The 14,699-nt window shown below is 36.8% G+C and overlaps 1 protein-coding gene across 1 annotated transcript in view; it reads right to left on the bottom strand.

Annotated features, from left to right (window-relative positions):
- FBXO9 (F-box protein 9) overlaps positions 1–12,738 on the bottom strand; it is a 41,189-nt gene extending 28,451 nt beyond the window's left edge. Inside the window, exons 1-4 of the mRNA XM_081294546.1 lie at positions 12,089–12,738; positions 6,768–6,854; positions 4,539–4,695; positions 1,595–1,654 (exon numbers count right to left, since the gene is read on the bottom strand). Coding sequence (XP_081150672.1) covers positions 1,595–1,654; positions 4,539–4,695; positions 6,768–6,854; positions 12,089–12,091 — 307 coding nt within the window. The 5' untranslated portion in view covers positions 12,092–12,738. The remainder of the gene's footprint in view (positions 1–1,594; positions 1,655–4,538; positions 4,696–6,767; positions 6,855–12,088) is intronic.
- Between the last annotated feature and the right edge of the window lie 1,961 nt (positions 12,739–14,699).

The raw sequence follows: 14,699 nt of genomic DNA, 5'->3' as shown, positions 1-14,699 counted from the left end.
CACTTGGTCCCTTTCCTCTACTGATCTTCCTTTGATTTTCATGAGATCCACCCCCACTTTTTTCTTTTTCCTTTCTAGCTTCCACATGACAGAAAATATACAACCCTTGACCTTCTGAGTTTGACTTATTTTATCAGAATGTTCTCTAGTTCCATCCATTTTCCTGCAAATAATATGTCATTCTTCATTATGGCTGAATGAAACTCCATTGTGTATATAAACCACATTTTATATATTGTTGGTCATTTGTATTCCTTCTTTTGAGAAGTTTAATTCATTTGCCCATTTATTAATTGGGTTATTTGATTTTTTGTTGTAAAGTTTTGACTTCTTTATATATTTTAGATATTAATCTTGTCAGAAAAGTAGTTAGCAAAGATTTTTCTCCCATTCTGTTGGTTTTCTCTTCACATTCCTAATTGTTTCCTTTGCTATGCAGAACCTTTTAAATTTAATGCTGTCCCATATTAACTCTTGGCATTATTTCCTAAGCTTTAAGGGTCCTATTGAGAAACTTGTTGCTTATGCTAGAGTGTTGACCCTAAGTTTTTTCCTAGGAGTTGCATAGTTTCTGTTCATATATCTAGATATTTGATATATTTTAATTTGATTTTTGTGCAGGGTGAGAGATAAGAGTCTAGTTTCATTCTTCTACTTATGGATAAGCAGTTTTCCCAGCAATATTTGTTTTAAAAAGGCTCTTTTTTCTTTAATGTATGTTTTTGGCACATTTGTCAAGGATCAGATGACTGCAGGTATGGATTTGTCTTTGTGTCTTCTATTCTGTAACACCAGTCTATGTGTGGTTTTATGCAAGAACCATGCACTTTTTGTTAATATAACTCTGTAGTATAATTTGGAGTCAGGTATTGTGATGCCTCCAGCATTGCCTTTTTTTGCTATGTTCTATTTCATTCTGGGTGAATTACCATATTTTAAGCTGAATCGGAAGTATTACAAACAAGACTGAAGACTGAGTAGAGATGTGACCAACTGGACCCTTTAAAAATGTGTAAGAAACTTGCAAGTAAATAAAGTAACTGTAAATGTTGTTATTTTTTTTTGGTATTTCCAAATGCTTCAAGCAAGAACATTTTCCCCATGATTATATTTACCATAAAAAATGAAAACACATATGAATTTCTATTGGGTTATTAAAAGAAACTATTAAAGATGAAGCATATACTTTGACAAAATGTAAAATAGAACTCAAAAAGGAAAACATCTATGTATTCCTTGATTTATCCTTTATATTTCCCTCCTTTGAAGTAACTTTCACCTATGAAAATATACCCTATTTTAAGATGAATACAATTTTTAAGGTTTTATTAATGAAGAATAAACACTAAAACTAAATGTAGAAAAGAACTGTTTTACTCATCCTTCCAATACAATGTTTCCCAGAAATTATTTTTTGAAACAGACAAGTTGTATAGAAATAAAGTCTTAAAACTTTTTGACTTAAAAACTCATTTCAAACATAGGAACATTGATGTTCTATACTAAATAAGATTTAGTTAAAAAAAAAATCAGTAACAGAGAGTTGTTCTTAAAAAAAAGTCATAACTACATAATCTTGGGCCTTGAGTTTTACCTTCATAGAGAGCTCCATTTTGTTCTTCTTCTACTGCTTTTAGGAAGAGTTCTCGAGCCTATAAAAATAAAAAGTGGAAAATAACTTTTGAAAATCTGTATTAAAAGTGAATACGGACAGCAGTCAGTCTTTTCAACAAATGGTGCTAGAGCAATTGCATACTGACAGGCAAACAATGCACTTCGATCTAAATCTTATATCTTACATAAAAATTAACTCAAAATTAACCTTAGACTCAAATGTTAAACCTATAAAATTATTAGAGAGGACAACAAATGTAAGAAAATCTTGGAGACCTAGGATTATGTAAAAAGAGTTCTTACACTTGACACCAAAAGCAAGATTCATAAAAGAAAAAAGTTGGTTGGTAAACTGGACTTCATCAAAAAACTTTTGTTCTAAAAAACTCCAGGACTTGTATCTAGAATACATAAAGAACTCTCAAAACTCAACAGTAATAATATAAGCAATCCATTTTAAAAAGGCATAAACATTATTTTACAGAGAGATGTATAGATGGGAAAAAAAGCACATGAAAAGATACGCAACATTATTATCCATTAAGGAAATGCAAGTTAAAATCACAATGAGATATCACTACACCTATTAGAATGGCAAAAATTAAAAAGTAGTGACAATACCAAATGCTAATGAGGACACATAGAAACTGGATCCCTCAAATATTGCTGGTGGAAATATGGTACAGACGCTTGGGAAAAGTTTGGCAATTTCTCTTACGACAATACATGTACTTACCACAGAATCCAGCAATTGCACTCTTGGGTATTTATATCAGAGAAATAAAAACTTACTTTCGTAAAAAAAAAACAAACCTGCATACAAATATTCATAGCAGTTTTATTCACAATAAAACTGCTATGATGGGCTGGGGATGTGGCTCAAGTGGTAGCGCGCTCGCCTGGCATGCACGCGGCCTGGGTTCGATCCTCAGTACCACATACAAACGAAGATGTTGTGTCCACCAAAAAACTAAAAAATAAATGTTAAAAATTCTCTCTCTCCTTCTCTCTCACTCTCTCTTAAAAAAAAAAAAAAACTGCTATGAAATATTTTTCAACCAGTGAATGATTAAAAAAAAAAAAACTGGGGAACATTTATACCAGGCAATACTACCCTAAAATAAAAGAGAACAAACTGATGACACACAACATGGACAGATTTCAAAGGAATTATGTCCACTGAAAAAGTCAACTTCGGGAGGTTATATATTATGTGATGCTACTTTCCAAACATTCTTGGAATGTAAAAATTATAAAATGAAGACCAGATCAGTGGTAGCTGCCAGTGGTTAGGAATAGCTGGGGAAAGTGGGAGGAAAAGGACAACATAACTATAAGAATAAAGGATCCTTCAGGCAATAAAATAATTTGTGAAAGTTGTCAAGACTCTAAATGAAGTCACTATGTCGACTTTAGCAAAATAAAGCTGGAGGATCATGAGGGAAAGGCTCTTACATATGATTTGCCTGAAAACAAGAATAGACTCTGCCATAACTGCAAGCTTGCCCAAAGACCATGACAGCTCACAAAGAATACTTCTACAAGAACATTTGCCCAGCAGTTAATTGCCTGTCAACCTTGAGTTGATACCACAGTTGCTATTAACTCTTGAATACAAGGTTAATTATTTCAAAACAACTTATGCAATCTTATTCATTGTACCTTTTAAAACATTTCATTTGCCTCCCTGAATATGCCTAATGATCTATCATAGCATCCATATTCCAGATTGCAATCTGCTCATTCTACAATAAAATCTTTTTTTTTTTTTTTTTGTACCAGGGATTGACCCAGGGGTGCTTAACCACCGAGCCACATCCCCAGCCCTTTTTAAATTTTTTTATTTAGAAATAGGGTGTTGCTGAGTTGCTAAGTGCCTCACTAAGTTGCTGAGGCTAGATTTGAACTCAAGATTCTCCTGCCTCAGCCTCCCAAGCTTCTGGGATTATAGGCATGTGCCACCTCCAATGGGGAGACAAGTTCTATATCTTGATTGTGGTAGTGGTTATATAAGCTACCCATGTGATAAAATTACATAAAACTATTTATACACATACACATGGATAAGTAATTGTAAACCCAGAGAATATGAAAAAGCTCTAAGGACTGTACCAATGTTTATTTCCTATTTTTTTTGATTTTGTACTAAACTTAGGTAAAACATTACTAAGGAAAGTAGGGGAAGGCTAAGTGAAGGGTGCATGGAACTTCCCTGCATCTGTGAACCTATAATTATTTCTAAATAAAAATTAAAACAAGTTTGGCAGATTTTAGTCATCATAATAATGTCAATTATTTAATGAGTAATTATAAACAAAAAACTTGGATCTGATTGTGTGAAGATGAAGCCTCTATAAATGAGGATAATGAAAAATGAAATGGTGTGCTGTGCTTACTCCACGTGACTAAGTACAGGAGAGCAGTGAGCAATTAGTATTCAAAATATCTTCACTGTAAGCACATTCAAATTTTTTCCAAAATAACTAATATATAGGGGCTGAGGATGTGGCTCAAGCGGTAGCATGCTTGCCTGGCATGTGTGTGGCCCGAGTTCGATCCTCAGCACCACATATGAACAAAAATGTTGTGTCCACCGAAAACTAAAAAATAAATATTCAGAGGCATCAATCTTTTAGAGACCAAGTGATTCTAAAGGTTCTACAAATACACAAAAGACAATACCATGAAGATAACATATCTACAGGGAGAGAAGCCCATGGCAGTGGTATCAAGAAAAGCACCTGAAAATTAGGAATGTATAAACTGGCATTTTAGTTGAAATTTTTTTTACATAAAGAAAAACTCTTTTATTTTATGAATTATATGTTTATGTCACCAGAGTATGATAAATGATTACTTATGTCAGTGAAAATTCTATGTGGGGAAAAAAAAGTAATTTGTTAAAATGTCATTAATACTTAACTTTTCTTCTTTTGCCAGTTCTTGTTTTCCTTTGGTATCTGCTGCTGCTTTCAGTAAAGAGCCTCTTGTTGCTTTGCAAGGTCGAGTTTCTAAACTGCTAGAGCCTACACCTGGGGCAAGTTCAAACATCCACTGAGCACGGAACATCTGGAGTTGTGCCTAAAAGGGAAAAGCATTTTAGAACATATTAAAGAAGGGTAGCTAAACTCTGGAACAATTTATCAATATTTCCAACATCTATTTCCAGGTATATTCTTGTTATTCTAAGACCAGAAAACAGTCTTATAAATTACTAACTACCCAATAAATATTTATCATCTTCTCAAATAATTTTCTACTTAAAATCTTAAAAAATTAAAATTAACCTCAAATAAGTCTGATTATACAGCAAAATAACTAATAGTATTGGACAGCCAAATTTAAATTAGAATTAAAAGTATAAGTCATGACTGAGGGACTGAAATGTAAAGCTCCCAATAATTTGTTAATAAGTTTATCATTTGGTAGACATTAAGAATGCTGCTATCATGCGAGGCCCTGGGTTCAATCCTCAGCACCACATAAAAATAAATAAATAAAGATATTGTGTCCAACTACAACTAAAAAATAAATATTAAAAAAAAGAATGCTGCTAAAAGTTCTGTAGGTGAGTTCAAAGTATTTCTTTTAATAAAATTCTCTATTTCAAAGAGAATATAAATTTTTCTAACACCTACCATATTAAATATGTAAAACAAAAATGTGAAGACCTATATATGGTAGACTATGATGAGCTCTTTTTTCGGGAATAAAGAACTTGTAACCCCAAATTTCTGAAGAATTATTTGAAAACAGCCCTGAACTGTCAGCCCTTTTGGTATTGCCTCAGCATGATCACACTGCCCTGGGCACTGATGCTAAGTGCCCAATAAAACTAGCATGGCAATCTCCACTCCTCTGCTTCCTTCCCACTGAGTCCACAATGGGGTATCCTCCCTCCCAAAGATAGCTATTGTTAATAGAACTGTATTATTGTTAGATTCCTTCTTAATGGTAAATATGAAATGTTTTAAAAATAGTTTTTCTATTCCTGGACACTGCTTGGTTCCCACACATGGTTCTAGCATGTCATACACATACCTCTTACAGAATCTTCAATAGCATTCCAAATAAACAAGTATTAGAAAGCTTATGAATTCCCTATTTCAATGCACAAAGATTTACTCCATCTTTCTAAATGGCTGTAGTGTATCTCATCCTATGGATGCATAATTATTTAACAAAAGAAGTGGATATTTAGAGCTAGGCATGGTGGCACAAGCATTTAATCCCAGAGGCTTGTGAAGCTGAGGCAGGAGGATCATGAGTTCAAAGCCTGTCTCAACAAAAGTGAGGTGCTAAGCAAAAAAGAAGTGGATATTTAGGTTGTGTGACACTTCTGCATATAAACATTTTTGCTTATGCATATTTACTCACTTCCTCCATTATTTCCTTAGGGATGATGTACTAGAACTGCTATTCAAGGGGAATGCATGGTTTTCATTTTGATCCATATTGCCAATCTGACTTCCAGAAAGTTGTGGCAATTTAAACTTTCATGTATACTGCATGAGTGATCTCATAGCCTGCTCAGCAATAAACACTATTCACCATACAGATTTTTAAAAAAAATTTTGTTTTCCAGATGGAACCCAAGGGCACTTTACCACTGAGCACCCACCTCCTCCCCTTTTTTGGTCTTCTGAAATTGCTGAGGCTGGCCTTAAACTTGCAGTTTTAGCCTCCTCAATAACTGGGATTATAGGTACTTTTCTGTTAACTGTCTATTCACATATTTCTACCCCATGTTCCTCTAATTTACAAGAGTGGTCAGCAGATTAGGAATATGAATCCTCTGCCCATATGTGGTAAACAGTTGTTCTTAGCTATTTGTTCACTTTATTTTATATGGGTTTTAAAACTTTTAGCAGGTCAAACTCATCAATCTTTTTCTTTAAAGTTACGAGTTTTGAGTGATGCTTAAGCCTTATTTTGAATACTTCAAAACCATATAATACATGGAAATAATTAATACTTCTTTCATAGAAAAAGAAATCTATAAGTTATGTTATATAAGTATTCTATAAAGCAATATGAAAATAGTTAAATTCAACACAAACACAAACCTGCAAATTTCCATAATCATGACCAATTTCTGTTTATGTATGGGAAGCAGTGGAATAAGAATCAAAAATATAATTGAAAATACATGCCTGCAGATCTGTTTCAGCAGGACTTTCATTTTCTTCATCATCTCCTGCTCTGACAGTATCAGAATGACAATCTTCCTCAGCTTCTGCCTGAGGAAAAAATAACAAAATAACATAAGGATTAATACACTTTAAAAATTTTTTTAATATTTATTTTTTAGTTATAGGTGAACACAATGTCTTCATTTTACTTTATGTGGTGCCAAGGACCAAACCCAGTGCCTCATGCATGCCAGGCGAGCGCTCTACCTCTGAGCCACAACCCCAGCTCCAGGATTAATACACTTTCATGTATACTGCATAAGTGTTTCCCTTTGTAATCTAATCTCCTACTCAGCTACTTGGTACTTAATACCACAATATCAATAGTTAGTGGAATCCTCTTTAAAAAGCAAGGCTGTAGGGTGCATTGGGGACCTTACTATTTATTTCCAAAGGAAAATAAGTCTGAAAGGCATATTCTTAATTCAAAATCACAGTATTAACATCACCATGAATCTTAACATTCTGTTCCCCCAAATTTAACATCAACTCCATTCATCCCCCAATCAATCTTATATAAAATAATTCAAGGGCTGGGGATGTGGCTCAAGCGGTAGCGCGCTCGCCTGGCATGCGTGCGGCCCGGTTCGATCCTCAGCACCACATACCAACAAAGATGTTGTGTCCACCGAGAACTAAAAAATAAATATTAAAAATTCTCTCTCTCTCTTTCCCCCCTCTAAAAAAAATAATAAAAAAATAAAATAATTCAACTCCATCACTATAAATAAAGGATTTAATATAATTAGGTAAATGAAGCCAATTCCTCCATCAATATATATCCTGTAAGCATTAATTTATTATCTAAACTATTTCACTTTTTCTTAGAAAAAGATGAAATAAAATACAACATCTCTGTTTTCCTTTTTGGTTCCATAACAACAACAACAACAAAGTATTGTCTTAACTTTTTATGAGAAAAATATTTAAATATACTCAAGAGTAAGGAGAATAGTATAATTAATCTCCAACTAATTATGATTCAGCTTTAAAAGTTATCTATATAAACAAAAATTTCTCAATATCAAATATCCATTCATTGTATTCATATTTCTGAAAATAGTTTGTGAAATTAAGATTCAATATGTACATATGATTTCACAACCAATGTAACTCTACATTATATACAACCAGAAGAATGATTGAGTTATACTCCAAATATGTCAAATATATTCTACTATCATGTATAATAAGATTTTTATTTATTTATTTATTTTTTTAGAGAGAGAGGAGAGAGAGAGAGAGAGAATTTTTAATATTTATTTTTTAGTTCTTGGCGGACACAACATCTTTGTTGGTATGTGGTGCTGAGGATCGAACCGGGCCGCACGCATGCCAGGCGAGCGCGCTACCGCTTGAGCCACATCCCCAGCCCCAATAAGATTTTTTAAAAAAGATTCAAATAAGGTATCCATATCATAGTTTATTGGTACATTACAATTCTTTTGTAATCCTCTCATTCTGTTGTTCTCCCCCTACCACCACCTCCATACTGGGGATTGAACGCAGGGCCTCAAGCCTCTAGGGAAGTACTCTGCCTCTAAACTATGTCCATAGTCCTTTTTTTGGAGACAGGGTCTTGCTATGTTGCTGAGGCTGTCCTTGAACCTGTGATTCTTCTGCATTAGCCTTCTGAGTAAGTCTCCTGAGTAGTTAAAATTACAGGTGTGTGCTAGAATGTCTTGTTTCTCTTTTTAATAATTTATTTGTGGTGAAAAGGTTGTGGTTTGCAGCATTAGTAAATATGTTCCTTTGTCCTCTTACTTCCTATAAATTGTGACTAGATCTAGACAGGCTTATTTGATTTTGGTTTATTTTCTTCTTACCCAAGACTACCTCTTGGGTGAGGTTGCATTTTCCATCCAGAAGGGAAGTTCTGAAATGCCACTGACAAAGTGAAATGGCAGACGTTTTAAACACAATTGTTACAGTACAACAGACAAAAAAAAAAAAAAAACCTCAAATAATTTTTAGTGCCCACAAACTTCAGCAAGTTCTTAAACCAGAATATTGTTTCATATTAATGAAACAGGGTTGTTTTTCCATAGATTATCTTCTACACTGGTAAGTTTAATGATAACCAATCAGATAAAATTTGATACAATTTTTTTAATACTGTAAAATCAACTCCACTGGACACTAGTTTACCATGTTTTAGTAGGTGGTCAGAAAGAACAATTTTGCTCAGAAAATGCTTAGTTTTGGTACAGAATTATATAAACAGTTTTTATTTTATGGATGGCTTAAGACTACAGTTCAGGGCTGGGGGTGTAGCTTAGTGGTAGAACACTTACTTAGCATATGATCCCTGGGCTGGATCCCCAGCATCACAGGGAGGAAAAACAAAAATGAAAAACTAGTCCATAAAAAGATAGACCTTCTTTTTTATAACAGGCACATTATTAAATGTGCTGTCTATAATATGACTTCTGCTTATTAATATTTTAAATGTACTAGAAAAGCTTATCAAAGAATTATAACAAGAAACCTATTTTATTTGTCTTATAATCCAACTTTTACATATTGGAGTGGTTTAATGTGGAATAATTCTGGACTAGAAATTGTGTGTGTGGCTTTGGACTTAACAGAGGTCTCATGTTGGAATCCATCCATTTTATCCTTTTATTTTCAATGTTTGTTAAAATGAATCCTACCTTCTAGTGAAAATGTTGCCTCAGTTCAGTCTGTTAGCTAACAGACTTATTAGCAAATAGAATTTGCTCAATATTCAATGTGTTCAGTCCTATTTAGAAATGTGGCAATCAGGAAAATTATGTTGAAGTTTAACTAGAATTAATAATAAAAACAATTTTATCTAGTTCCAAAGTTGGCAAGTTTTATGATTGCAAATTTTAGCTGTAAATTATTTCCAGGAAAAAAAAATGTTTCTATAACACAGTTCTTTGAACACAAAAACTTGATATACTTGCACTACATTACAGTGCAACATAAATAAGTCTTTTGTATCTTATCTCTGGAAGCCAGACTCAAAGTAGGGATGCTTTTAACACTTGAACTAGTTACATTAGTAGGTAGTAAAATACTTGGCAACTGTGAAGGCTAAACCAGTAAAAAAATAAATATGAGGCAGTTAAATTGGCAGCTTTGCCTACTGCTTTGGTTTGGCTTAGTGTCCCCCCAAGGTCCATGTGTTGAAGGCTCAGTTACCAGGGTGGCACTACTGGGATTTGGCAGAACATTTAGGATGTGGAGGCTTGTGGATGTAAGTGTCCTTAAGTCACAGGGGATGTGCCCTCCAAATGAGTAATGCGACTCCCTTTTTTCCCTGCTTATTAGCTATAAGCTGAGCAGTTTGTTCCATGTGCTCCTGCTATGATGTACTACCTCATCAGAGGCTCAAAGCAATGAGGCCACTGGATATTGAAGTAAAACCTCTACAACCATGAGCCAAAATAAACTCCTTGTCTTCAAAAATTTATCTCAGAGTATTTTGCTATACTAACAGGAAGCTAACACACCTACTAAGAACATCACTAGTAGGAAAATACAAGGGACTAAATGTATAGATCTCTTTGAGAAGTGTATTTCTCAGGAGCCTGATTTATTACTGCAAACTCGAAGCACTGCCAATGGGAGATAAGGGTTCTATAGGGTATTTTTTTTAGTAACGTAGCTTTCTTTCTCTTGCCTAGCAATGAGACTATGCTGACTTCATCTGAAGAAATGCCCCTGCTTTCTCTAGATAGTGCTCTTGGTCAACTCTTCTAATTATCCGTTTTGTGTCCTCTAATACTGATAAATTATTTTTGTTTCCTTCACTGGAGTTAGTGCACTGAGGACAGGGAATGCATCTGCATCTTGGTCATCTTTGTAACCTCAGGGCCAATACATTGCTTGATTCACAGTATAGGCCCATCTAGGTTTCAGCTGTCTCCTCTTCAGAGACTTCTGTGAAGAGATTTGGTGATTTCTGAGATCCCTTTTCAGATGTGACATTTCATGATCAAAAGTTTATCACAAATCACCTTACAGATTTGGTTGAAAATCTATTATACTAAAGTCTAACACCATACCAGGCTGAAAACAGGTACTCAAAAAAATTAGTTGAATTAATAAAATGTCATGTGGCTATACAGTGCATACCTCAAGGATGGAGAAAACTGTAACAAGGCAACATCTTCCTTCTCCCCTGAACTTTGTGTTATAATATTATGAGTTCTAGCCATTACCTTGATTTTGACAGTAAAAAATTGTTGTTTTACTACATTTGGTCAATTTAAATCGTACTTGAAATAAGTTGGTCCTCAGTTACCACCCAGAAGTTTCCACTTTTCTTCATAATTGAATTTGATCTAAATATCACCTTTCACTAGAATAGTTCATGTGTTGAGGAGCTCAAGTCTTCATTTTACTTATTTGGCAGATAGGATTAACATAAAGGTTAAGAGCTTAATTCCAGGCAAAGGATTCAAAGTTTAGAGACAGAGTCAAATGGTTCTTTTTCCATCATCCAGCACTAGTTACAAGAAATAAATGCATTCAGCCATTTGCTTATTCAATAAATATTTGAGTTTTCTAAGAGCTAGTGTGGTACTATTTCATTCTTGATTCTTCCAGTCCTGGCCAGAGTACTTTTATCAGATGGACAATTTATTCGATACCAAAGAAAGGCACAGGGGAAGGACTATATAGTCCATGCAACAGTTCCATGACATTTGTGCTGTCAAATTCTGGAGCTTAGCTGTTTCTCCTTTCGGACTTTAAAGAAGCTGCTTAGGCCCTCAATGCCATGAAAGTGAGACAGGATCTTTCCATCCCCACTCCGCCAGGACCACTTGCCAACATCCTAGCCAGGCACTGCGTTTAAACTCAGAGCTCCTGAAAGGGGCTGGAATCGCCTCTCTGTGGGCTTTGCTTTCCAGAAGAGGAGTAATCAACAAGTGTCTGCTTGCCAGGGCTCCCTCCCGAATTCGGATGCTGGGAATGCTCACCTCAATCCTCAAAAGCACACTGCTTTTGATAAAATCACTGAAGAGGGACGAGACTAGTTCTGCCTAGTAAGTCTAGGGCATTTTTCTGCGATGTACTGCAAAACGCTCTCTCCTCACATCAGGGCTCACTTGGGTGGGGGTGTCGTTTACCAGAAATGAACCCTAGGAACCTGCAGAACCAGTATCCCGTTCACTCCCCCTCAGACCAGGGCCCTATATTGGTGGTGACTGTGCAGCTCCCACTCGGCCTTCAGCCCCAGGCCCGGCCCCTCCTGCACACCGCACCCGCGCCCGCCCCGCAGCGCCCCCAGGACCCCCTCCCCAAGTTACCATGCTGGCGGGGCGGCTGGCCGCGGTCGAGGGGCTCTCTGCGCCCCCTCTGCACCGCCCCCCTGGAGAGGGGTGCTCGGTGTTGGGTGTCTACTCCTGCCTGTCTACTGCAGCTGGGCTTAGCAGAGTTCTCGGTCGGAGAAGCGCACCAGGCAGCGGCAGTAACTGCGGGCCCGGCGTACGGCAGCCATCTTCGCGGGACAGGGGGCCAGATCCGGGCGCGCTGGAGCGGCGGCCGGGAACGCGGGCTGCGGAAGGGCGCCGGTTGCCCACCGAGGACCGTACAAGTACCAGAGCGTGGACGCTGCTGGAGACCTCAGACGCCGCTGCGGAGCTGCCCGCTCTGCTGCGGAAGCCTGCGCCGACGCACCGAGCATGCGCAGTGTCGCTTCCGCGGTCGGTGCGCGCCTCGGGCTGTCCGGCCGCTTTGCCCTAGCTACGGGCCAGCGGGGCGTCGGCGTACTATGTGCGCGACCAGAATCCGGAGTGCGGCACTCTGTCCCCTGTGTTCGGCCCAGTGAACACCCAGGGAAATATGAACAGACATTAACTCAAAAAAATGTTTTCTCCTAAATTTGAGGGTAAGCCCTAATTAAGCCGTCCGGAGGAGAATCAAACCCGAGACTCCAGAAGATCGCGACACCGCCCTGGGTACTGTGTGTGTGCGCGCGCCAGAAATGCAGCCGCACTCATAGGCTGTTATGAAAATTAATCTTAAGAGCACAGACTCTTAAGACTGAGGAAAGGATGCGCTTATGTGCGCTGCAGGAGGGTAGGAAAACGGCCAAAGCGGGGAGCATCCCCCTACAGATCCCACAATGCAATGGGGGAGGCGTGCAGCTCTGGCGGAGCTGGAGTCCTGCGGAGTTGGGCTGGCGGTGCACTCTGGGATTTATAGTCCGCTACTGCACGCTGCGCGCCAGGATTTACTCACCGGCTTGCCCCACCTCTTAAAGCTCAAACACCTCATTTCACTTGAAGGGGAGGCCCACTGGTTTAGCACTACAAATCTTTATGGGCATATGTTTTAAGAAAACATATAGGCGACATAGCCTCTTACCTTCATTTAGCAAATAAGAGTTTCTAAAGTTTCTGTAAGTGCCAGCGATTAATGGTCACCAGGATTCCAAGAACCCATATTTAGCAAGTTCACAGAATTTAAATTTCATTATTTTATTCTGAAGCGCCTAGAAATGCATCTACTGCAGAGAACTGGATGCCAAAAAAACAAACAAACAAAAAACGGGCAGGGTTTGATGAGCTACAAATAAGAAAACCCAAATGCTATATTTTAATTTTAGGATACACCTTTTGGTTGGGTGTGTTTTTATTTATACCCCAAACTAACTACCTATAAAAAAAAGTACCCCCATATTTAACAGAGGACAACAATTTAATAGTTTTTAAAGGAGACTATAAGATTTTAAGTCTTTTAAGGAAAAATTTCCTCCCAATGACCCCTTCAAAATTGAATTTTGAAATTTAAATTGAGGAAAAAGTTGAGGATTTATAGCAGAAGAAAATGATTAAAGGGACTCTTGAATTCTAAATATCAATTTTGCAAACGAAGAATGGGTTTTGAAATAGTTTGAGAACTATTGAAAAGTGTTGCATGTTTAAGGTGGTCTGGTCAATTAGCACAGATGGTTTTTGTTATTCTAGCAAGTAATTAAATAATAAAAATAAATATTTATAAAGATAAGTTGAATACCCGTTTTATTAAAATACTGTTATACTTCACAGCTATTAGTTTTCTCATTTAGATCAGTTCCACTGTATCAAATAGCCCTCATTACAGGATTGTATTTTGTCATATTGTATTTACAGGGCTGTAATTTTTCCAGAAAGCTTGTTCCATTTGTGAGGTAGATTTGCCTGGACAATTAGACTAAAAACTAATCATTTTAGTTATTTTTAAAAATTGTTTTTCATAGGAGTAGTATATGATTCATTAGACTCCTTGTCTCCCTATGTTTTCACTGATGATGATTTGCAATTTTCATTCGCCATATGGTTTGGCAATTGCTAAGTAAACAAAAAGGTAGATAAATGTTATAGGTTTGCCCAGTAGGATGACCCTTTACCTCTTGGGAGAGGAAACCTTAGGGTTCTTAACCAACTAGTAGGTTTCTTCAACAGGAGAAAGAGGAGGGATATAGTGATAAACTGGGAAATTTAAACTCAGAGAAAATCTTCAATGTGCTGAAGAGTTATTGATTTGTTAATTAAAATTGTGTTGTTTAAGGAAGTGTGATTCCCCTGACCAGCAACATCAACACCAGAAACGCCAAGTGTAGGTCCCTCAAATTTGTTTTAAATAGCCCTCCAGGTGATTCTGGTTGCTCCTGAAAATGATTGAGAGGCACTGGCTTGCCAACAGTTAGGTAAATTTAAACGAGGGATCTGGAAGCAATTTCTTTTTATAAAGTGCTTCACAGCCAAGCCTTATGATTTAAGGTAAAGTCTATAATATAATTGTGAAAAAGATAATATGTTTAAAAGGCGTATGTGTTAGATGAAACATAACTAGCACAGAAAGAACGAATATTATGTAGAGGACGTGTATTAAGCCTCCCAACCTGGATAAGGAATTCAGTCTTTTAAATTAAAG

This window comes from Spermophilus citellus (assembly GCF_964194105.1).
Source record: "Spermophilus citellus genome assembly, chromosome: 5".
Taxonomy (NCBI): domain Eukaryota; kingdom Metazoa; phylum Chordata; class Mammalia; order Rodentia; family Sciuridae; genus Spermophilus; species Spermophilus citellus.
Note: the sequence above shows the minus strand (reverse complement) of the source record. Positions and strands in the feature narration are given on the sequence as shown.